This window comes from Chiloscyllium plagiosum, unplaced genomic scaffold (assembly GCF_037043375.1).
Source record: "Chiloscyllium plagiosum isolate Xiang-an unplaced genomic scaffold, Cpla_swu_hap1 HiC_scaffold_9, whole genome shotgun sequence".
NCBI classification, from domain to species: Eukaryota; Metazoa; Chordata; class Chondrichthyes; order Orectolobiformes; family Hemiscylliidae; genus Chiloscyllium; species Chiloscyllium plagiosum.
This window is the reverse complement of record NW_028270147.1, coordinates 43,313,944-43,336,379: the sequence shown is the minus strand read 5'-3', so window position 1 is coordinate 43,336,379 and position 22,436 is coordinate 43,313,944. Positions and strand designations below refer to the sequence as shown.

At 40.0% G+C, this 22,436-nt stretch overlaps 1 protein-coding gene across 3 annotated transcripts in view; it reads left to right on the top strand.

Annotated features, from left to right (window-relative positions):
- LOC122547273 (phosphatidylinositol 3-kinase regulatory subunit gamma) overlaps positions 1-22,436 on the top strand; it is a 575,736-nt gene that overhangs the window by 526,630 nt on the left and 26,670 nt on the right. Inside the window, exon 1 of one of the 3 annotated variants that reach the window (XM_087990581.1) lies at positions 8,799-9,463. The exons of 1 other annotated variant lie outside the window; for it this stretch is intronic. In XM_087990581.1, the coding sequence (XP_087846707.1) occupies positions 9,358-9,463 (106 nt within the window). In that variant the 5' untranslated portion in view covers positions 8,799-9,357. Of the gene's footprint in view, positions 1-8,798; positions 9,464-10,726; positions 10,870-22,436 lie in introns of those variants that run through there. One more of the 3 variants, XM_087990582.1, reaches the window with a different exon arrangement.

The window sequence follows — 22,436 nt, the reverse complement described above, 5'->3', positions numbered from 1 at the left end:
CCTCTCCGCCCCCACCCCCACTCTGGCTTATCACCCTCACCTTGACCCCCTTCCACCTATCGCATTTCCAACCCCCCTCCCCCAAGTCCCTTCTCCCTACCTTTTATCTTAGCCTGCTGGACAAACTTTCCTCATTCCTGAAGAAGGGCTCATGCCCGAAACGTCGATTCTCCTGCTCCTTGGATACTGCCTGACCTGCTGCGCTTTTCCAGCAACACATTTTCAGCATTGGCCCATCTGGTCCAGATCCTGTTTTAATCTGAGGTAACTCTCTTCGCTGTCCACTACACCTCCAATTTTGGTGTCATCTGCAAACTTATTAACTGTACCTCTTATGCTCGCATCCAAATCATTTGTGTAAGTGACAAAACGTTGAGGACCCAGCACCGATCCTTGTGGCACTCCATTGGTCACAGGCCTCCAGTCTGAAAAACAACCCTCCACCACCACCCTCTGTCTTCTACCTTTGAGCCAGTTCTGTATCCAATGGCTAGTTCTCCCTGTATTCCATGAGATCTAACCTTGCTAATCAGTCTCCCATGGGGAACCTTGTCGAATGTCTTACTGAAGTCCATATAGATCACACCTACTGCTCTGCCCTCATCAATCTTCTTTGTTAATTCTTCAAAAAACTCAATCAAGTTTGTGAGACATGATTTCCCATGCACAAAACCATGTTGACTATCCCAAATCAGTCCTTGCCTTTCCAAATACATGTATATCCTGTCCCTCAGGATTCCCTCCAACAACTTGCCCACCACTGAGGTCATGCTCACCGGTCTATAGTTCCCTGGCTTGTCTTTACCACCCTTCTTAAACAGTGACACCACGTTTGCCAACCTCCAGTCTTCCGGCACCTCACCTGTGACTATCGATGACACAAATATCTCAGCAAGAGGCCCAGCAATCACTTCTCTAGCTTCCCACAGAGTTTTCGGGTACCCCTGATCAGGTCCTGGGGATTTATCCACCTTTAACTGTTTCAAGACATCCAGCACTTCCTCCTCTGTAATCTGGACATTTTGCAAGATGTCACCATCTATTTCCCTACAGTCCATATCTTCCATATCCTTTTCCACAGTAAATACTGATGCAAAATATCCCCCATTTTCTGTGGCTCCACACAAAGGCCACCTTGCTGATCTTTGAGGGGCCCTATACTCTCCCCAGTTACCCTTTTGTCCTTAATATATTTGTAAAAACCTTTTGGATTCTCCTTAATTCTACTTGCCAAAGCTGTCTCATGTCCCCGTTTTGCCCACCTGATTTCCCTCGTAAGTATACTACTACTTTCTTTATACTCTTCTAAGGATTCAGTTGATCTATCCTGTCTCTACCTGACATATGCTTCCTTCTTTTTCTTAACCAAACCCTCAATTTCTTTAGTCATCCAGCATTCCCTATACCTACCAGCCTTCCCTTTCACCCTGACAGGAATATACTTTCTCTGGATTCTTGTTATCTCATTTCTGAAGGCTTCCCATTTTCCAGCTATTCCTTTACCTGCGAACATCTACCTCCAATCAGCTTTCGAAGGTTCTTGCCTAATACTTGTTCAAAATTCTCCTAAGATTGGTCCAGTGATTGTAACAAGGTTAGCTAAGTGGGCTTCATCGAATATGAGTGCCCTTGATGTGGGTTTGCTCGCTGAGCTGGAAGGTTCATTTCCAGATGGGCTACACCAGCAGTGCTTCATTTAGAGGCTCATTGATGTATGGTGACAAAACGTCTGGAAATGAACTTGAGCTAATCTACATCCAGAACCTCAACCCAGAATCTACAAGTCTTCTCAAAACTCACTATGAGTTCACTGATTGGTCCAGATTAACAACCCCAATCAGGGAGCCCTGGCTGCCAGATATAAACAGGAGGGTTGTGAAGGGCACTGCTTATCACTGGCCACTCGGGTGTTTTCCTATCTTCCTGGTGGTGGAAATTGAATAAAGATTCGTGCACCTTGTGTCTCTCACTGTGTTTCACACCTGCACACACACAACATAGGTGTTGGGGAAAGCACTACCGCAGTTAGCCGGTAGTGTGGGGGTTAAAAAAGAACAAAAAAAAGAAAAAAAGAAAAAATAAACAGGAGGGTGCCATGCTGTGGTCACTTTGGTCCCTCCTCCTGGCTTTGTCGCTAACATCCAGAGAACATTGGTCGATTTCTTCTGGGACAAAAAGATGCAATGGGTCGCTGCACAGGTTCTGAGTCTCCCTACTGAGGAGGGCGGTCAGTCGCTGGTGTGTATCCACACCCAGGTCGCGACGTTCCGCCTTCACACCTTGCGGCGATACCTTTACGTCGAGCCTCCTCCTAAGTGGTGCGCCCTGGCGACGTATTTTTTTCCGCCAGGTGCGTAACCTCAACTACGACACGCAGCTCCTGTTCGTCAACCGTGATGGTTTGGAGGTCGCCCTCAAGACGCTGTCTGTCTTTTACCAGGACCTGATCACTGTCTGGAACATGATCAAATCGCACTGCGCCTACCCTCCGGCAGGAGTAGCGGCTGTCGTCAGGGAGCCGTTGCTCAGGAATCCGCACCTCCATACTCGCAGGTTCGAGTGGCTGTTGGAGGGGAGGGCCGTGGCGGTGAGGGTGACCAGGGTCGAGGACGTGCTGGGTGCCGGGGGCCTGAGCTGGACGCTGCCGCAGGACATAGCAGGCAGGGTAGCGGTAGACGTCCGGTACGTGGCCACTGCCATCCGACGCCTTGAAACGGCGGTGCTCGGACCCGACGTAGTGCACCAGTTGGAGGATGCTCAGGTGTGCGGTGGGATCCCGTCCGCGCTCACCCCAGCCCGGACGGAATTTCACATTGGCCCCAAGGTCCCATACTTCCTGCGGGAGCTTGTGCCCCACAACCTGAGCCGCCTCCGGAATTTTCATTTTGTCCCTTTTAAGGGTGTAAAAAGGCGGGCCTTTATCGACTGTTGCTGCACACCGTCCACCTCTTCTCCCTCATCCACCGTCCGGACACGCCTTGGCGTGCCCATTTGCCACCGGGCGGTGGGGATCCCCAGTGGTGGGCTCTCTACGCGGGAATCCGCCCCCTTTTTCTCGGGGATCTGGGGTGGAGGGTGCTGCACGCAGCAGTCCCCTGCAACCACAGATTGCGGTGGTTCACGAACTCCCAGCCCAACTGCTTGTTCTGTGGCGCTGTGGACCATGTGTATATTGGGTGTGGGCGTTTGCACTCCCTTTTTGATTTTCTTTAAAACCTCCTCCTCTGCTTTTGGTTGCACCTCAGTCCCATGCTCCTGATCTTTGGGCACCCGGTATGGAGGAGGGAGGGCAGGTCTGAAGACCTCCTCGTGGGTCTGCTTCTGGGCCTGGCCATAAACAGGTCCAGGCAGCGGGCTGTGGAGGGGGTGGTTAGGGCCGACTGCCTGCCCCTCTTCCGCGGTTACGTTAGAGCCCGGGTGTCCTTGGAGAAGGAGCATGCGGTGTCCACCAACACCCTGGAGTTGTTCAGGGAGAGGTGGGCGCCGCAGGGAGTGGAGTGTATTATTTCCCCCTCCAACTCTATTTTGCTTTAATCCCTGCCCTCCCCTTCACTGTTTGATCACACAGCATTGCCTTTTGTGAAGGGCACTGCTTGTCACTGGCCATTCGGTTGTTTCCTTTCTTCCTGGTGGTGGAATACAAATAAACTGTGTCCTACACCTACACACACGACATGGGTGCTGGGGAAAATATAAGTACTACCACAGTTAGGCGGTAGTGTGGGCCTAAGAGAAAAAAATAAACAGGAGGGTCAGAATCCTGTTCACTCAGAGAGCTGGCTCTGTGCCAAGGACTCTCCACGTGTGAATAAAGGGTGACTTGGTTACGGGAGTTTCGGAGTTATTTCAGGTAGCATGCAGGTTCAGTTGACAGTTAGGAAGGCAAATACAAAATTAGCATTCATTTTGAAAGGACTAGAACATGAGAGCAGCGATGTACTGCAAAGGCTGTGTCAGGCTCTGTTTAGACCACATTTAGAGTATTGTGTGCTGTTTTGGGCTCCATACCTAAGGAAGGATGTGATGACCTTGGGGGGCTCCAGAGGAGGTTTGCAACAATGAGGGCTTGTCATATGATGAGTGGTTGAGGATTCTGGGTATGTACTCACTGGAGTTTGGGAGAATGAGGGGAAATCTCATTGAAACTTACAGAATACTAGGAGGCCTAGACAGAGTGAACATGGAGAAATTCCACTTCAAGGAAATTCTTCAGTTAAAGGGTGGTGAATCTGTGTAACTCATTGCCACAGAAGGTTGTGGAGGCCAAGTCATTGAGTGTATTTAAGACAGAGATAGATTAGTGAGGGGATCAAAGGTTAAGGAGCAAAGGCAAAACAATGAGGTTGAGAAACATATTAACTATGATTGGATGGCAGAGCAGACTCGATTGGTTAAATGGCATAATTCTGCTCCTAGAGCTTATGCTCCTAAAGGTTGGTTAGCTTATTTGGCTGGACTGAGCTAACCAACCCATAGGACCATAAGCTATAGGTGTGCAATTCAATGATGCCAACAGCAGAGGTTCACTTCTTGTACAAACTGAGGTCAAAATATAGATTATGCATTCTGAACCTCACCCTTGCCTGAGGCATGGTGACCCTCAGGTTAGACCCACCAACAGTTGTCTGTCTGTCTCTCTCTCTCTCTCTCTCTAACAAGAGAGCATGCCTATGGTTTACCAATGTGCAAACTCAAACAAAATATGTTTGCAAATAAATTTGCTTTACTGTTTCTGGTCCGATCAGTGTCGACTAATAAACATGTCAACAATGTCTGGAAGAAAGCTCCATATTAGGATTTCTGAAATACTTCCATATTGCAGCAAAAATATTTTGCAAACTACTTCTTTGTCATTAGATTGTTTAGGTAAGCTGAGATAGGTATTGTCAATGCAGAATTTCTGCACCCATCTTCTGACAAAAGATATCACTGAGAGCTTCCTGATGACTCATCAGGGAAGTGCATTGCTAGTGTGTGAATGGACTTTAAAATAAGAAAGATCCCAGTTTGATTTGGAAAAGCTAATCTCATCAATGGTGGCAGTGTGACACTTCATCTGGTTTTACCATCAAACTATTGGGAAAGGAATGTCTGCCAAGTCAGTAACCACAAGCTTATGCTGAAAAGTGTGCCTACTTTAAGACAGGATCAGGGTTGAGTATGATGCTCCATGGATGGAAAATAATTGCCTGCTTAAAGTATAGGAAGGCAGGCTGCACCAGAACCTAACAACGACAATCTATTGATTGTGTACATCTTCACAGCAGAACCTGAATAACTATGCTTTCTTTAACCAAGAGATATTATTCACCGGGGCTTGGGAATGGGAAATTTTGCTGTATCATTTTCATCGATGCCCAATTTCACTGTGCTGAGATTAGATTTATCAGCATAGATTAAACCCACAATTCTGGCTGTCTGACTCGTGACAACATGATGCATTTAACCACTCAGCCAACAAGGGCATTCCATTAACTGAATTTATGCATAGTGTTTTTAAAAATGAAATGGGATTAAATTTGGGACTAATCCTGAATCCCAGGCTTCTTAGCCAATTTTGACACTTTTAGGACTGTGAAAATAAGGCATCATGGTCCAGCAAACGATTATGGTTAGCAATTTGGTACTGGGAGAACAAAAGCCCTGGATCAGAAATAAATGGGATGCTATTAAAGCCAACTGGAATTAAAACTGTTCAAAGACTAAATCTGGAGGAGAAACCGGTATGTAAATAGAATAGAAAAGAAACAAAATATTGAAACCTGTCAGAATTATACAGCTTATATTGAAACCTGCTCTGTCAAAAAAAACTATATTATACATTTTTTTCTTTCTTCAGAAGAACAAAACATAATTCATTCCTCCTAATGGAGGCAGAATAGCGCTTGCAGCTGGTAATAGCTTGGAATAAGAATGACTTGCTAGAAACGGTTGGTAGAACGTTTTATCAGGCGAGCAGAGGAGGTCACATTGCAACTAGGCATGACATCACCGTGCTGGTTAAAGCTGGTGTGAAACTAAGTATGCAGTAGCTAGAATCAGGGATTTCCATAACTCCCTGAAGCAATTCTGAGCTAATGTAATGAGTGTATCAGAGAAATCTCACCGATCCAAGCTATTAACCGTACAATGCAGTATTTCTGCATCCTTATCCACACAAAAATAGTTTTCTCCATTGTATCAAAGAATCTGCAGAAAATCTTTTTTTTTAAATAAGTGTTGAAATGTTTTGTTTAGTGTCAATATCTACCTAGGTCCTTCAAACTGACTTGTGCTAATAATGAATTGTCCTCACTGCATCTAATATGTTTTAAAAATTAATTTACATTTTGTGTTGTTACTAACAGTCCCACTTCTAAATTATCAAAGGTTCGTTCTAATTTGAACCAATGAAATTGATGGGTACATAATTAAAATCGTAAGTTGCTGCTCAGATTGCCTTCACTGGAGGTTTGTTTGAGGTCCAGAATGAGATGTACTTTGGAGCTCACGCGAACATGTTTGTTTTAAGCTCAGTTGTAAACTTTAATACATCATACCCATTCGTCCCATAGTATCGAAATTAAAAGAAACGAGAAAAGTGCAAGCTGTTGTACAGCACAATCAGAACACTTCTCGTGGTGTTCAGGGGGTGGCAGGGGGAATGCATTTCACAGTGAATAACTTAGTGGGTCAGGGATCTTTCAGGAACGGTTGCGTTGGAAGCAGTTATGCTTGTCAACAGAGCTGAGAGTTTTTAAAATGGCAGAAAATTGTGAATGCTGTATTCATTCGAGAATGAATTGGAAGAATTTGAGCATTTCAGGATTGAACAAACTACTTTCAACGATGCTTTCCAAAAGATCCTGATCCTCTTTCAATTTGTTACAATTGTACCATACTTATTCTTCACTCAAGTTGCAGGAGAGGGATCTATCTGTAAATTTGTTCCTTATTACTCTCATGACTCAGGAGCCACTATGCATAATTTTTGAGCCATAATAGGTAGTGATTAGATACCCCACCTAGTGGATACAGTGAAGAATGTCAAACGTTAATTGTAATTACCTGTTTCTAGTTGCGTTTAACTGTAATATTACACATCGCCCATAAAGTATGCAGGAAAGTCTAACCCAGATTTAAAATGCTTTTGACCAGCTTCAGATTTAAGCAATTGAGTTTGATTCATGAGAATCAATTTCTTGAGGCGTGATCAAGAATGTTCGTTAAGTCCCGCTTGAAACTCAACTAGTTAAATCCAAAGTTTAGAACTGGAGTAATTTCACAAATATCTCATACAAATTTCTTTCTGAACTTCAAGAACTCCATATTTGTTATAGCTTCGGCTAAAAAGGGATGTTCAGCTTTGACAATCCTAGATTCCAAATTAAGTGCACAAAATAGTGTGGTTGTGTGAGCCAAGGGACATATGATTTAAAGCCGAAGTTCTTTCTTTGCAAACAACTTTTAGTACACAGTCCCTGACCATGGTTGCTGCGAACTTTAATGAGGTTCTTATTTCACTAGCTTGTAAAGAAAACAGTTGAAACATTTGCTGAACTATAGCTGTTTTATGTGGATTTTATTTCCGTAAACGAATTTTGGTTGCACAACGCGAAGAATGACAGCAATGCAAACCTAAATATAAATTAACAATGAACTGAATGTATTTAATTCAAGAAGCATCCCTATTGTAGAATATTATAACAAAAGAAACATTATTCACTTTTTCTGTATAAACAATTCTTCTCTTCACAAGAACTACTCAGTCAACTCATTTTAACAGTTTTTAAAAATGTTTTGTGGGGGGGGGGGGGGGAGGGGAGGGGGAAAGGAGGGAGGACAAAAGCTGTACCAATAATTACATGGAAAAGACACGTTTTTGGATATTATGAGTACATAAGAAATTTCCTTTTACGTGACAAAGTACTAACATCAAGGGTTGTTTGCGAAATAGTTAATATTTCTATACATTTGTAATGCAAAAAATGGATTGGCAATTCGCAAGCTTCTCAGTTTCGTCTGAAGCCCATGATTTTTTGAACCGGTGAAGCAGCCAATTGTGTTTAAAATCTGTCAGGTCTATTCAGCAGTGGCACCGGGTTCTCTGAGAGAGGGAAGAAATGCTTGCAAAATATCCTAGAACCTGCAAGAAAATGATTTTAGTGCTTTCTGTAGTGACTTAGATGTCGCTTAGTGGAACAAAGGGTTAAACGATGGTCGGATTCTCTGGGGATTTCCGGTCTTATTGCAGCCAAACAGAATTTTAAAATAAAAAGACAAAAAGGGGGTGTTTTGTTGTTGCTGAGCACGGTCTGCAGTTTCATTGATTTGGGCTCTCTTCCAGGTGATTGTTCCCCTTTAAAAGATGTATCCTTTCAGAGCACTCCACACAATGGCAGGAAACACAATTGAATGAGCAGCGAAGGAAGGTCGTCTCGGAAAAGGTGGAGGTGGGGGGAGGGGTAGGGAAGCTGAGAGGTCGGCTCGGTTTCTCGGCCATCGGTTAGTCGCGCCTTTTCGCAGCGGCCGCAGTTGTTGTTGTTGTTGGTGTCGTCCTCCCGGTTCTCTCCCCCCCCATATCACCCCCTTTGTCCCCGCTTGGTAACGGCGCAGCCAATCAGCGCGGCCTGCTGGAGCTGCTGTGAGGGGATTGGCTCGGAGTTTGAGCTGGGGGGGGAGGGGAAAGAGCTGAGGGGTTTTTTTTTGGTCAGGAGCCTGTGGAAAAAGCGGAGACAAAGCCGCAGCGGAGCCGCTGGCCGTTTGCGTGCGGGCGGCAACGGAGCGGAGTAGGCCCGGTCTGGCCCGTACCACCACCACGGGGAGGGGGGAGAAAGCAGGGGGAGATAGAGAGACTGTGGCAAAACCGGGCAGCGATCCAAGTACACCTGCACCAAAACTTTTTTTTCTCCTCTAAATCAGCAATAAAATCACTTTGGGTCGTTTCAAATGTTGTTGCACGGAACGACCCCCGTCTTCTTCATTTGTTTCAGGTATCCCCCTTCCTCCTTGGCCGTGGTTGGTATTTCCCGTTGATGTGAAAGGTCACGGGTCAGCCCCGCCCCCTCCCATTGCCCCCGCCCCTATCTCATCTCCTCTCTCCCCCTCCTCCTCCTCCTCCACCAGCTGGAACATGAAGCCTAGGCTTTGCTTCCACTGAGCCCACAATCGTAGAGCTGGTTTCTACATTCATTCATCCCATGACTGTTACTGCTTTTATTTCTTCTCTTCTTCAACCAGAAGCCTTTAAACTCAGCACCAACAGCAACAAAAGGTTTTAAGAGTACATCTGAAGCAGGAATTCAGAAATACTGTTAAAGTGTAAAAGCTGTATGATAGTTTTTTATATTAAAAGAAAATATTAATACTGCGTAGACAATGTACAACACAGTTTGGAATATGGACAAATCTGATGCAGATTGGCGAGAAGTGATGATGCCATACTCAACAGAGCTAATATTCTACATTGAAATGGACCCTCCAGGTAACAATTCTTAATGTTTGACTGTGGTTTTCTTTTTCATTCTTTTGCTACTTTAAACCAGAGTTGCCCCCACCTTTGTCCTTTTGTGTTTTCACTGCTCTGTACAGAGATTTGCAGCTTCTGTCATATTGATGGTCAGGCCTGTACCCTATTTACTTTATAGAGCATCACATTGATTTTATTTTTTATTCCTTTAAAGTCTTTTACATACTGGATGTTGACATTAAGTTATTGTTGATACTTTTTGTCTGAAAGCCACAAAATGCTTTGTGTGTATGGGAATTCATATGTATGTATTAAACTTTATAAAGAAGATCTTCAGTGTTAAATTAATTTTGAGTATCTAAAGAGCTTTGTCAAAGAAAAGTATTTTGGCTGCATTTTTACATTGTTTTCAAATTTTAAAAACAAACTTTTGAATATAAAAGCAAGTCACTGTAGAATGCCAGGATCTCTGTTCTTATAAAGAGAAGAGGGTAAGTTTGCATGTAAGGGAGTTAATGTGAACAGCATAGGCAATAAGAGGATTTCTTTGTAGGCCATATTAGCCTTGCTGAAAAAAAACAACTTTTTCTTTACAAGCAACATTCCTAAAGTCTAATATTGTCCTAGATCTTTTTTGAAATGAAAAAGATAAAAAGGAGAGTTGAGAGGGTATTATTTTGCAAAGGTCTGAAGAATTTCAGGAAATTTGGAATGCTAACTCTATTGCATTCTCGGGGCATATTTGGAAAACTGCAGAATAATCATTAACCCTTTGAGTGCTGCGACTTAGATTTTTTTGGCGACATTTCTATTCACCAAGTTTTTGAATGAAATCATTTTTAATTTGCATTGTCTCAATTCTGCTGTCCAAATATACAATTTTGTAGATGGTTTGGGCTGGAATGACTAATTGTGGAAGTTTCCAAGGAAACCGGACCTCTTTGAGTTAATAACAAAATGCTAAAAATTTAATAATGCTCCATTTTTAAAAACAAAGAGTCCCACCAGATTAGGAGACAATAGCCAGTGAGAGGATCTAACCGTTTTCAGATCGGGGATTGGGGGTGGGAAAAGAGTGTGATGATGGGGGGGGGGGGGGGGGGTGGAGCTTCTGCAGATGTTTCATTTTAATATTTATTGAAGAGAAACATGATTCTGCTTGAACTTGGCATCATTTCTGTTGGAAGCTGGAGTGTGCTTTGTGAGCTTTGAATACCTAGTTGGTGTGTGAACTCAGCACTGCACTGATCCACTGGCCAGCTTCTTCCCGGCAGAGTGCTGTACACAGACCATGAAATCCTGGTAGCCTGGCGACTTTCTGGATGTGATTGCAATGATAAGAGTTTGGCCAGACTTCCCCTTCTGGCTGCTACTCCCTTTGGATCACTGCAGATCGTGTTGCAATGTCTAGGGATTCTTAGGTGAGCTTACAGAGGAAATAGCTATTTCTACAACCAGCCATTTTAACTTTTTTTTATTTTGTATTTGGTGAGTTAATGCAGTAGATGTGTTGAGTGAATTTAAAAGTAGTTGATGTATACTTTCAAAGGAATGTATTGCTTAGCAACTCTTTCAGTGCCAACTGGCTCTGTCTTGCCCCTAAACATTTTGTATCGACTAAAGATATTTGTTAAAACTGGAAAGTTTACCTCAGCAGATGAAAATAAAGAATGTTTCTCTTTAAAGAATACAACAAATTTAGGGCACAGGTTTAGGTACTGATGCTATGATGCTGGCAGGAATTTCATTTGTATTCTGAAGATGTGCAGCCATATCGAGTCCTTGCAAATGATGTCACTTGGATTTGAGAAGACAATAGCATGCTGAAGAGAACTCTTTGCAAAAGTCAAGAATATTTCAAGTATTTTTCCAAAACCCCTCTGCAAAAGTGATAAGTAACAATGCAGTTGCAACAGAGGAATGACATATTTTTACCTAATATTTTTGTTTACAGACAGTTATCAAACACATAGTGGTAGGAATTAACACCACCTGTATTGAATTCATCGTCCCAGCCTTCACATTCTGATGGGGCTCAGCCATGTACACTATGCAGCTAAGAGTATACCACCACGAGATGGGGTAGAGGGGGAGGTGGTCATGGCTCAAACCCTTGATAGTGTCACAGCACCAAGCCTCTTTAAGGGGCTGAGCTTAATGCTAATGTTCTGTCGGGGTATTGCTTAACTATTATGCTGCACTTGAATCCATTGTTAAACTGCCAAATCCTACATGCGAGACCAGGGTAAGAAAAAGATATGGAACATATTGCAGGCACCCTGTAAAATTTCTGAATCATATTTTGAAATAAATCTAATTCCATGCTAATAATTCTTTCTTTTTAGCCAAATACGTCTTCATTGTAAATACTAAAATATGCTGCATTTTACAGTGGTAGGGCAGATTTGAATTTTAAGATGAGTTTGAATGTAAGGATTATTTTTAGCAGCAATTACTAATTATTGAGAAAAGAAATAATACAAAGGCATTCTGTATTTCATCTGTGGGTATCAATAGTGATATAATAGTGTGTGTAAGTAATGTCACGTTATCAGCCCTGTTCGTGCGCTGACTTCTGTCAGAACTGTTTAGTGTCTCCCAAGAATTAATCAATTATTCAATTTGAGCTTCGTTTCTATGTGAGAATTCACCTATATACAAGGATGCTTTATGTAATTGCAGAAGCAGTATTGTCACACATCCCTTTGAAATAGAAGCTGTTCTACTCATACAAAGGCCTCAGCAGGGTTTGGGCTCTTGCTAACTAAACAGTCAGCTGCTTGTCGTATATATATTTTGACAAAAGCTGATCTATCCACAAATAAATGGCCCAGGATTCAATGCAGATGTCTGTTGAAAGCATTTTGCCCCCAAATTGAGTTTAGCTATCGTCTAACTGAATTAATTTAAAATTTTATATTATCCAAATATTCCTTGGCTCTGCATATCTCTATCATCTTTGCTCCCTTGCTTGCCCTTTTCCTCACTCACTTTTTTGCATTTTCCCAAACTTTCAAAATATGATCCAAAACATAATTAACCATGTAATTCAAACAGTGCAGTGTCAGCTTGGTGGGTGGTGAGGACTCTGCTTCACTGTATGACAGCTGCAGCTTAATAGGACTGCCACTTTTCATGCTTAAAGGGTGTAACTAAAAAGCAAGAAGCTATGTGCCAGGAAAGACCTAACCTTAGAACAGCTGGTCACAAGCACTCTGTTTGATTAAGTCAGGCAAATAGCTCACACGAGTAGGTATAAACTAACTTGGACTATATGATCGGTTGTCACCTTATTTTCAGGCGGCTCTTTAAATCTTGAGTCGTATATTACAAGATTCTTTGTGTATTTCAGTTTTTTGTGTTGGTTTGTAACAATTATATAATTGACAATTTGTTCCTAATGTATATGCAGTAAATATCCAGCAATTCTTAATTCGAGGCAAAAGTGAAGGATACTGAGGAGTTTCATTGTGTTTAAACAGGTGTAATTTTCTTGTAGTGTGAAGAATTAAAGTTCATGTTAAGGATTACAATAATTCCGAAGGGAAATAAAAATGCTTGAAATTTAACCATTTATTCTGTGATGATTCACTCACTGAGTAGAGTATCTTCTGTCGTGTTTTACTAAAACTTCTCTCGGTTTCCAAGAACTGAAGCAGCAAACCAAGCTTGGAGCAGTTACTCAGATCCAACTTGATTTGATACAGATGAACATAATTTTATTGGTGGATGCAGCATAGTCAAGGAATGTGTGGACCTCTGGAAAAAATGGAGTGATTTTGCATTCTGTTGCTGCATCTTCGAAACAATAGCTATGTAAGAGCATGTAATGGGACTTGAGGCAAACTGGATTTAGTTTATGAACTCTCTCGTCCCATGACTCAACAGCTTATATAAATTAATTTACAAACTTAGTGTGTAAACATTTCAAGTCTAATAAATACTGACAGTTTTACATTTGAAGTCCATCTCTTTAAACTATTATTTTGTTCTAACTGCTAATCTCCACTGTTTTATTGACCTCAGAGTAGAATGTAATGAAACTAATAAGATAGTTACAAGAAAATGAATAAATTCAGGATGGGAACCAGTTCATACAATACCTTGGTTTACAATGTTTTCCACATGCCAGTGTACCTGTACCATTTAGAAAAGTATTGTTAAGAACCCAAAGTACTCAATTCGTGCAATTGAAGGAAAAACATATTTTAGGTCATTGTAAAAGTGCTTTGTATTTTAAATGTTTACTTTATGCATAACATTTCAATTTTGTGCACTCTATAAATTTGAGAGTTCAGATGAAAATGATTCAAATGGTTTCCTTCTGTCCTGTATAATACTGGTTCTGTGCTATTTTAAATCCATGCCCCATCTGTACTACATTTCCAGAAAAACTTTGACTTAATTACAAATTTTGAAGGATTAAACATCAGCTGAAACTTCTGTGTAAATGTGTGATGGGGTTTGCTTTGCATTTTAGTGACTTATGCCAAACTGCATTTATACCAAGTGGTAACAAATGTAGGTGTGTAGCTGTTTTTCTTTGTTATTGTAACACTCTACACTTATTCTAAAACTTTGATCCAGTGGGAAAAAAATCTGTTGATGAATCAGGACATTTGAATAGTGTTCTGAGACAGTTTGACAGTAATGCTGATGGATTTTTTTTCATTGCCAGTAACAATTGTGGAGAAGGGAAAGGCAAAATGCAATTATTGGGGCATGTAAAATTGATCTCATCGATTTGTTTTTTCTGAAACAGTGATTATTTCAAATTCAATAGCACATGGTTTGTCGAAATCGTCTTCATTTTCAGGTGCTCAAAACCCTCAGCAAAAGGTTTAAAGGAAAAAAAAATTAGGATAGATTGGGCAGTAAGCAAATGTTGGTGAATAGGCTCTGGATAAAACAACGTCTGTTATGTGAAGGGCTATTGAAATTTATAAATTTATTGCAGAGAAAATGTATATTTCCAAACATCAGCTTTGTATGGAATGAAGGACAGCTTAGGTCCCCGTGTGTGTGGAGATATTGTATACAGACAGAGAGAGAGAGATGGTGTCTTTAATGTCTGCTGCTTGCTGTAACACACTTGCACTTTATTGCTATCCTCCATAACGTCAGAAACATACGATCCTCATGTAGCACTCTGATTGGCTAGAACATCGTCTTCATTCAAAAGGTAAATACTGGCAGGAGCTTCTGATATAGGGCTTTAAGTTCAGCAAATGCCAAGTTCAACCTCATTAGCAAGCATGCTACCAAGGAGTGAATCTGGCACATATAAAAGAATTGACAATGCACCAAGTAGACATGCTGCATTTAGTAATGCATGCCAACCTCCTTTTGGAATCATTTACTATACACGGTAAGGCAATAAAGATGCAACATTCTGAACTATATTGAAAAGGAAAGTGTCAGTTGGAGTGTAGAGTATTAGAAGATGGAGACTAAAATCTTAAAATTGGCTATTGTTGAAGATCATTTAGATTTTCTCTGCTACAGTTATGTGATAAAATCCATTTATTTTGAATAAAACTTTGTCCCCCCTTTACTATTTTACTATTACTCTAAAACTGCTTTCCCTGGTAACCAATGATATTTGCTTTGCTTAGGTTAGAGTGCTACTAAACTAATTACCCCTTCTCGTGGGTGTTCCTTTTATTAAAAACAAATAGCACTCCATCTTATAGGCTACTTTATAAAAGGGTGCTTGGAGGCAGTGATCTTCTAATTTTTCCAAAATACCTTCCTCTCTGCTCAATGGTACAGTAAACTCAGGGTAGTTTTAGACATGTAAGATCAGCAAGAGACTTCCCACCCAGTCTCGTTTTAGCCAGCGTTGTGAGAGCTATGTTAAAATTAGGTAATAGTGAAATGACGTGATTTGTTGGGTTTAGCCTGAATTACAGTTTATGTGAAATGGCTTTTGGATGGCATCACTGGGCCACATACAGAAACGTGATGCTGTTTCAGATAGTGGGTTTGTCACTCATTTTCCTTCTGAAGTATTTAAATTTTTATTTTGTTTCTGTTGCTACAGATGGGCTGTTGGAGCATATTTATTTTAACAGGGCATTGCTGGTTCAAATTGAGCCAATATTAATATTTGGTGTATTTTTAAAGGTTTGCTGGTATATTTTGACTGACAAGCCATCAAGGGTCTAGACCAGAAATTCAGTGAAATACATAAGCTTATTTTGTAATAAACTCCAGGGTACCTTAAACTTAAGTGTCAGTGTTTATAACTCAAGTGTTTTGTACACTTTCATTCAACATAACCAACTGTGTTTTGGGGCCAATGTTTAAAGGATATAATATGGGTAGTTGGAGTAGCTGGGAATGTGATGAAATGTGAATTAAACTAATATATAACTTCAATTTATTTAATGACCATCAAAATTGGAAAGAAAATCTCTACTAAAAAGATTTCAACTAGAGTGTCCATTCATTTCAAAAAAATGACTTTACCATGTCAGCTTTGATCAATATTCACATTTTAAAGAACTCTCAGAATGTGGTTGTTATAATGATTATGCCAGTAAAAATGCCCATGATCCTTTATTTGGAAAGAATTAATGGATTGCTGTGGACCATTTTTTCTTTTCCAAATCCAGTACAAAATAGTAATAGCCCAGGATGTGTTTTCCATAACCAAATCATATGTACCATGCTGACGCCATTGACCTTAAAACTGTGAAAAGATCTCTGTAGAATTCAGTATATAGAAGTTCACCCATTCCTGAAGTAATCATTGAAAGGAATGTGGAGGGTTATGTGAAGTGTTACCACACATAAACACATGGTTCTTGATTGTGTGATCAATCTGAGCTGACTTTATTCGTTTCATTTGTTTTAGGGTGAAATGTATGTTTTGTTTTTGTTTTGTCAGTCATGAAACTAAACTCTGTCTAAGACTTGGAGCAAAAGCGATTTAGTTCAACCCACCAACAGCCGCAAAATAATTTACTCGGTGTTTTCAGAGTTTGCAATTGTATTTGCATTCAATAATTTTAGTCTGGTTGACTTGTGGTGAATCAGAACTGATAGTTGCCAGTTTTGTTGTATCTGCATAATAATGAGTACAGCTCTTCCATTTCAGGTGCTGCCTTGGAGCAGACTTTCATACTGAATGTAGTTTTTTTAATATATTGAATTTGTGCATTATTATTCACAGTCAAGAAATTACTGAAGGCAGATCCAGTTAAAGGAAATATTAAGTCTTGTTTTAATTGAGTATTTTGAGAGACAATTGTCTACTTGCACTTTTCTAATGCATATGCAGATGTTTGTAAAGCTTCTGCCCTCTTGCAAAAAATTCAGTGATGCAAATTAAAAGTTTTTGAAATTCCACTGTTTAAAATGTTCAGAAAATATTCATCAGTAGCATTCATTGGGATAAAATGGTGGAGTACCCACCATTTAAGCTCAAGATTGGGAGCATCACAGACACTTCTCAACCATTTGAACTGGTGAGCTTGCCAAGAGAATGTTTTCCTGTTGTACACTGATTTAAAATATTGAGAAAAGCAGTATTTGCATTTGATGTTTTTCTTATGTTGACCACAATTTTCTTGCACTCATGCTTTTTTATGTTGTAGCATTCACCTTTTTAGAAGCTTTGTATCCATTGCCCTCTTTGTTCCCTTCACACAAAATTGTTTACCTTACAAGAAGGGAGAGGCTGAATAAGCCGTGGCTGTTTTCCTTGGAGTGTTGGAGACTGAGGGGTGACCTTATTGAGGTTTATAAGACCATGAGGGACATTGGTAGGATAAATAGACAAGGTCTTTTCCCTGAGGTGGGGGAGTCCAGAACTAGAGGGCATAGGTTTAGGGTGAGAGGGGAAAGATTTTAAAAAAGGACTTAAGGGGCATCTTTTCATGCAAAGAGTTGTTTGTGTCTGGAATGAGTGACCAGAGGAAGTGGTGGAGGCTGGTACAATTACAATGTTTAAAAGGCATCTGGATGGGTATATGAATAGGAAGGGCTTAGAGGATTATGGGCCAAATGTTGGCAAATGGGGCTTAATTAATTTGGGATATCTGGTCGACTTGGACAAGTTGGACCAAAGGGTTTGTTTCTATGCTGTACATCTCTCTGACTCTATATTAAAGTCTTTTGAAACTTAAATGCCCCCATTCTCCACTTAATCATTGGGTAAGCAAGAGCCAGTTGGCTTCTAGCAGTGGACTGAATTTGCTTGCTTTTGAATTGAATTTAAGGATGCAGTCATTAGAATATCCTCAAACTAGTTATTCTGGGTTCATAAATACCTGATTTTAGAATTCATCACCCTCTTTATTTTTGTGACTAAGTTTTTGTGTTCATGCCTTGCAATGTTTCTCTGAATTTCTTCTTAAGTAGTTAAATCAAAAGGCTTTTACTGCAATCTTAAATAATTAGCCAAGTAAGAATCAAGAGTTGGGCTTGTACTTCTGTTTGAGATTAAAAGGAGTCTGCATAGGCTAATTCAAAGTAAAGCATATTTATTTAAATGAGCTCCTAGCGAGATGTCCTTATGTTTTTTTAATGAAATTTTGTGAATTGGTGGAGTAATTGTCTTTAAAGGAAATGTATCATACAAATGCCAGACTTTACTTTCTGGTGCACAATATAATGAAAAGGTTAAGCCTGAAGTATCTCATGGAAAGCACATTTCTACATTTGTGTTGCATCAGCAAGAATGATTGTAGGTTAAGAATATGTAACCATAGCAATTGCCAAACTAAACTAACAGTACAGAGTTCTATTGGACAACAGAGCCAGAGAGTAATTATAGCTTTTAGATCCAATTATCTAAAGACTTGGTAATTAGACATTTTTTGAAAAGAATTATCATAAAATTTTCATAAGTGGCAAGTTTCTTTAATTGAATTGTTTGAATGCTGTGTACAATTTAAGGGTCTGTTTGATTAGTTGTGAATATTGCATGGGTTTAATGTGCTCAATGTTTAAGGAATGTTAAATGAGCTTCTGCAACATTGAGAGTCGCAACCTAGTATGGAATGTTCAAACTACTAACTTTGCAGGATTGTCTTGGATTACACTACAGTTTTGATCTGAATTAGTGTCCTCTTTATCCTGAGTAACTTGTGTTCATGTTTGAACAAATGCTAAAGTTTTAATACAGAAAATAATACAAAGATTAGCAGTATTGATTGCCACCTGAAATTGTAATTGCTTAGGGTTAATTTTATTTTGAAATGAAGGGCAAGAGACAAAACATTAATGTTGTTTATTTTTTTGGATAATGAGCCTTTTTAGCTATGTTGACTTGAAATTACTTTTTTTCTGGAAGAAATATAGGCTAGCAAAATATAAATTCAAAAATGATTTAGCTCCATTTAATAGAGCAGTTTCAAGTTACTTCTATTTTCATCGTCTTTGCCCTAAACTTGATGTGAAGTTTCTTTTGTTTGGAAGCTAAGATTTGTAATGGGTTGTAATTTTGGAAACATTGTCTTTTTTTTTGTAGTGAGGTGGAATGCATTTAGTGTCCAGTTATCATTTGCATGCGGAAAAACTAATGTGAAGGGAGGGGGAAAACCTTTTAAAGGATTTGCCCATATAATGGATATGTTTGAAGGGATCCATTCCAGATTGGTAATTTAAGACTAACTGAACACAGTTAATTCAATTCAAGAAGGAAGAGCATAGGTACAATCGTCAGTCTGTTGTAACAGAACTTAGTGCAGTAATAAAGGTGCAAGGTTAGACTTGGACCCCTTAGGTAGTGAACAAATATTTAACCAAGGTGGCCACAGCTGTCTTGTGATCTGCGATTTTTGAGAACTAGCATGCGTTTAGCTGTGATACCTCATTGAATAGAGAATATTAATTGTCAACACAGCAGAATGAATGATGGTAATTTGGGCGAAGACTAGCATATGCGTCATTGCCATCTAATGTTGAATACAAAGAAAATTAGTGGGTTGAGGGTGAATGGTATGCCAGAACTAAATTACTATGGTTTAATTTTTACCTTCAAATTTGTCTCACGTGCAAAAGTGTTTGAGAAAATAAAACCTCTTCCAGTAATTCCTGCTTAGAAGAGAAATAAAACTCCTCTGAGAGTCAGAATTATACAGCATGGAAACAGACCCTTCGGTCCAATTCGTCTACACCGACCGGACATCCTAAACTGATCTCGTCCCATGTGCCAGCATTTGGCTCATATCCCTCTTCCTATTCATATACTCATCCAGATGCCTTTTAAAAGCTATAATTGTACTAGCCTCCTCCACCTCCCCTAGGAGCTTATTCCATACATGCACCACCCTCTCCATGCAAACATTGCCCCTCAGGTCCCTTTTCAATCTGTCCCTCTCAACTTAAACCTATGCCCTCACTTTGGACTTCCCCACCCCAGGGAAAGGACTTTGACTATTCATTCCATCCATGCTCCTCATGATTTTATAAACCTTTATAAGGTCACCCCTCAGCCTCCAACGCATCCAATGCATCTGCCTATTAAGTCACTCCGTATTGCTCAAACCTTCCGACCTCTGCATCATCCATTTAAATCTTTTCTAAGCCCTTTCAAGTTTGGCAATCTCTTTCCTGTAGCTGGGAGACCACAATTGAATGTAGTTTTCCAAAAGTGGTCCCACCAATGTCCTGTACAGCTGCAACATGATGCCCCATCTCTCAGAAAAGTATGAGTGTGAACTTACCTGGTAGTTGAATTACTAAACCATATATCCGTACTGCATTTCATGGCAAAATTGGCATTAGAGCCAAATTGTGATTAATTTGTTCTATGGATTAGGCATGCTGTTTACCATACTTAATACTAGAAGAACTGCTTATCCAATCAACATGTTTCAGATTTGAACCTGGATATTTCAGTTTAAAATTGAACCTCCTGGATCACTGTGCCAATTCCTGAAATGTATAATGTGTAGTTTCTTTTTCTGTAGTCTGTTAGCTCAGACAGTACTAACATCTATAACAATGACATGCTTCTTACATGTTCCATTTTGTCTTTAGATGAATTTGTTCAGTTCTTGGACTGTTTGCTAAATAGAATCAAATGTCTTGGCCCTTTGGGGGAATAATCTGTGATCTCAAATATTGAGGGAAAGATGCACAGAGAGGAATTGGAGATAAATGTTACAAGTTTCATTTGGATAGGAAGTACCAGAATACATGGAGGCTTATTTTGCATGTTGGGGATTGATGTTGAATCAAAATAAAATCAAAAAATTAGTTGGAAGGAAAACCCAAAATGAAAATCATCATTTCCATTTATTCTTTTCAGTGGGAATTCTGTATCATTTGTGAATAATGTCCAACAGTGGAGTGAAACTGAAACTGTGGAACAGAACAGACTATTTGTGATTATACAGCTTTTTAGAGGCCAGCAATAAAGAGATGATGGTTATCACGCATAAAACAATTCAGCACATTATTTGAATGAGGGCAAACCCTTTAGGGTTCCTCAACATGTTTAAGCTGGCTTATGAAACTTGATATCTAGTAGTTATCATTATCTAAGACTTTTATTTTTAAAGCTTAGAGTATAACTGTGACTCCTACATCAGTAGCAACATTGATTGAAAATTATAATTATTCCTAAATGACTACTGCCTTCATCTGTTTATCTTTCAGTGCAGATAAAGTAAGTTATCTTCACTGTCTTAAACACTGATTTCTGCAAAATTCTTCTAGATAAAAACTCTGAAGTATCCAAAACTTGGATCACTTAGATTAGAAACTTGGTTCAATTTAACCTTGGATCTTCAAAATTGTATCCGATAATTTATCTGTGTTAAAACATTTTCAGTGTAGACACTGTTTCAATCAACTGGAAACTACTTTTCACAGCAGCATATGTATGCCATTCAGTTCCTTGAGTCTGCTTCATTATTCGGTTAATTGGATCATGGCTGACCTGTACATCAACTCCATTTACTTGCCTGGGCCAAATTACCTTTGATAACCTTGCCGAACACGAAGAAATCTTGTTCTCTGCTTTAAGACAAGCCCTTAACTGGTGGACTGCAGCAATGTGCCATGATTTTTTTATTTCAGCCATGGGTAGTTCAAGCAGGTAGGCCCTAAATAGACTTCAGCCAGGATGGGAATCAAACCCTAGATCTTTTAATCAACCTGTTCAGAGATGTCCTTACACTTCTGGAGCAGGAGAAACTTAAAACCAGGCTTCTTCATCCAGAGGTAGGGACAAAACTGCTGTGCCACAAGAACCCTAGGAATCAATCCCTATGCTGTTGACATGAATCCAATTCACATACTGGCCTTATAGCCAACTGAATTAACCAACCCTCTAAAAATTGTCATTGTTTTTTGATTTAGGAATGAGTTGTAAATTTCCATTAGCCCTCACGTGAAGAGGTGTTTGACTTCATCCTGAACAACATATTCTGGTCTCTCCCATCAAAGGAAATAATTTTATTTTCTCTTGCTCTCTGTCACATGCATGCTCTCTTGCTCTCGTCTCTTTTTTTCCTCTCCAGCCCCACCCTACCATTAAATCCTTAAATCATCTTAAACACCTCAATCAATTGACCTGTTGAATGTTCTTTTAAGAAAATACAAGTCTAAGTCAGTGCAATCTTTCTCAATGTAATACCTGTGGCCCCATTACCATTCTGGTGCATCGTCATCTCCCCCCAAAATTAATGCGTCCTTCCTGAGGTAGAGTGACCACACCCCAGTCGATTTCTAGTTAGAATGTTGGTACAGTCTGGTACACATTTTACCCCTTTTTATTTCAACCCACTTGAATGAAGGCCAACATTCCGCTAATCTTTTTAATTATTTTGTACTTGTTCAATAGGTTTCACTGATTCTATAGATGACTCAATCTCTCTGATCATGTACTGTTTTTAGATTCTTAGCATTTAGAAAATACTTTGTTCTTTCCTTGGGTTCAAAGTTGGTGACCTCTCAATCTCCTTACATTGGACTCCACCCGAGATTTTCCCCACTCATTTAATTTATCATGTCTCCTTTGCAATTATTT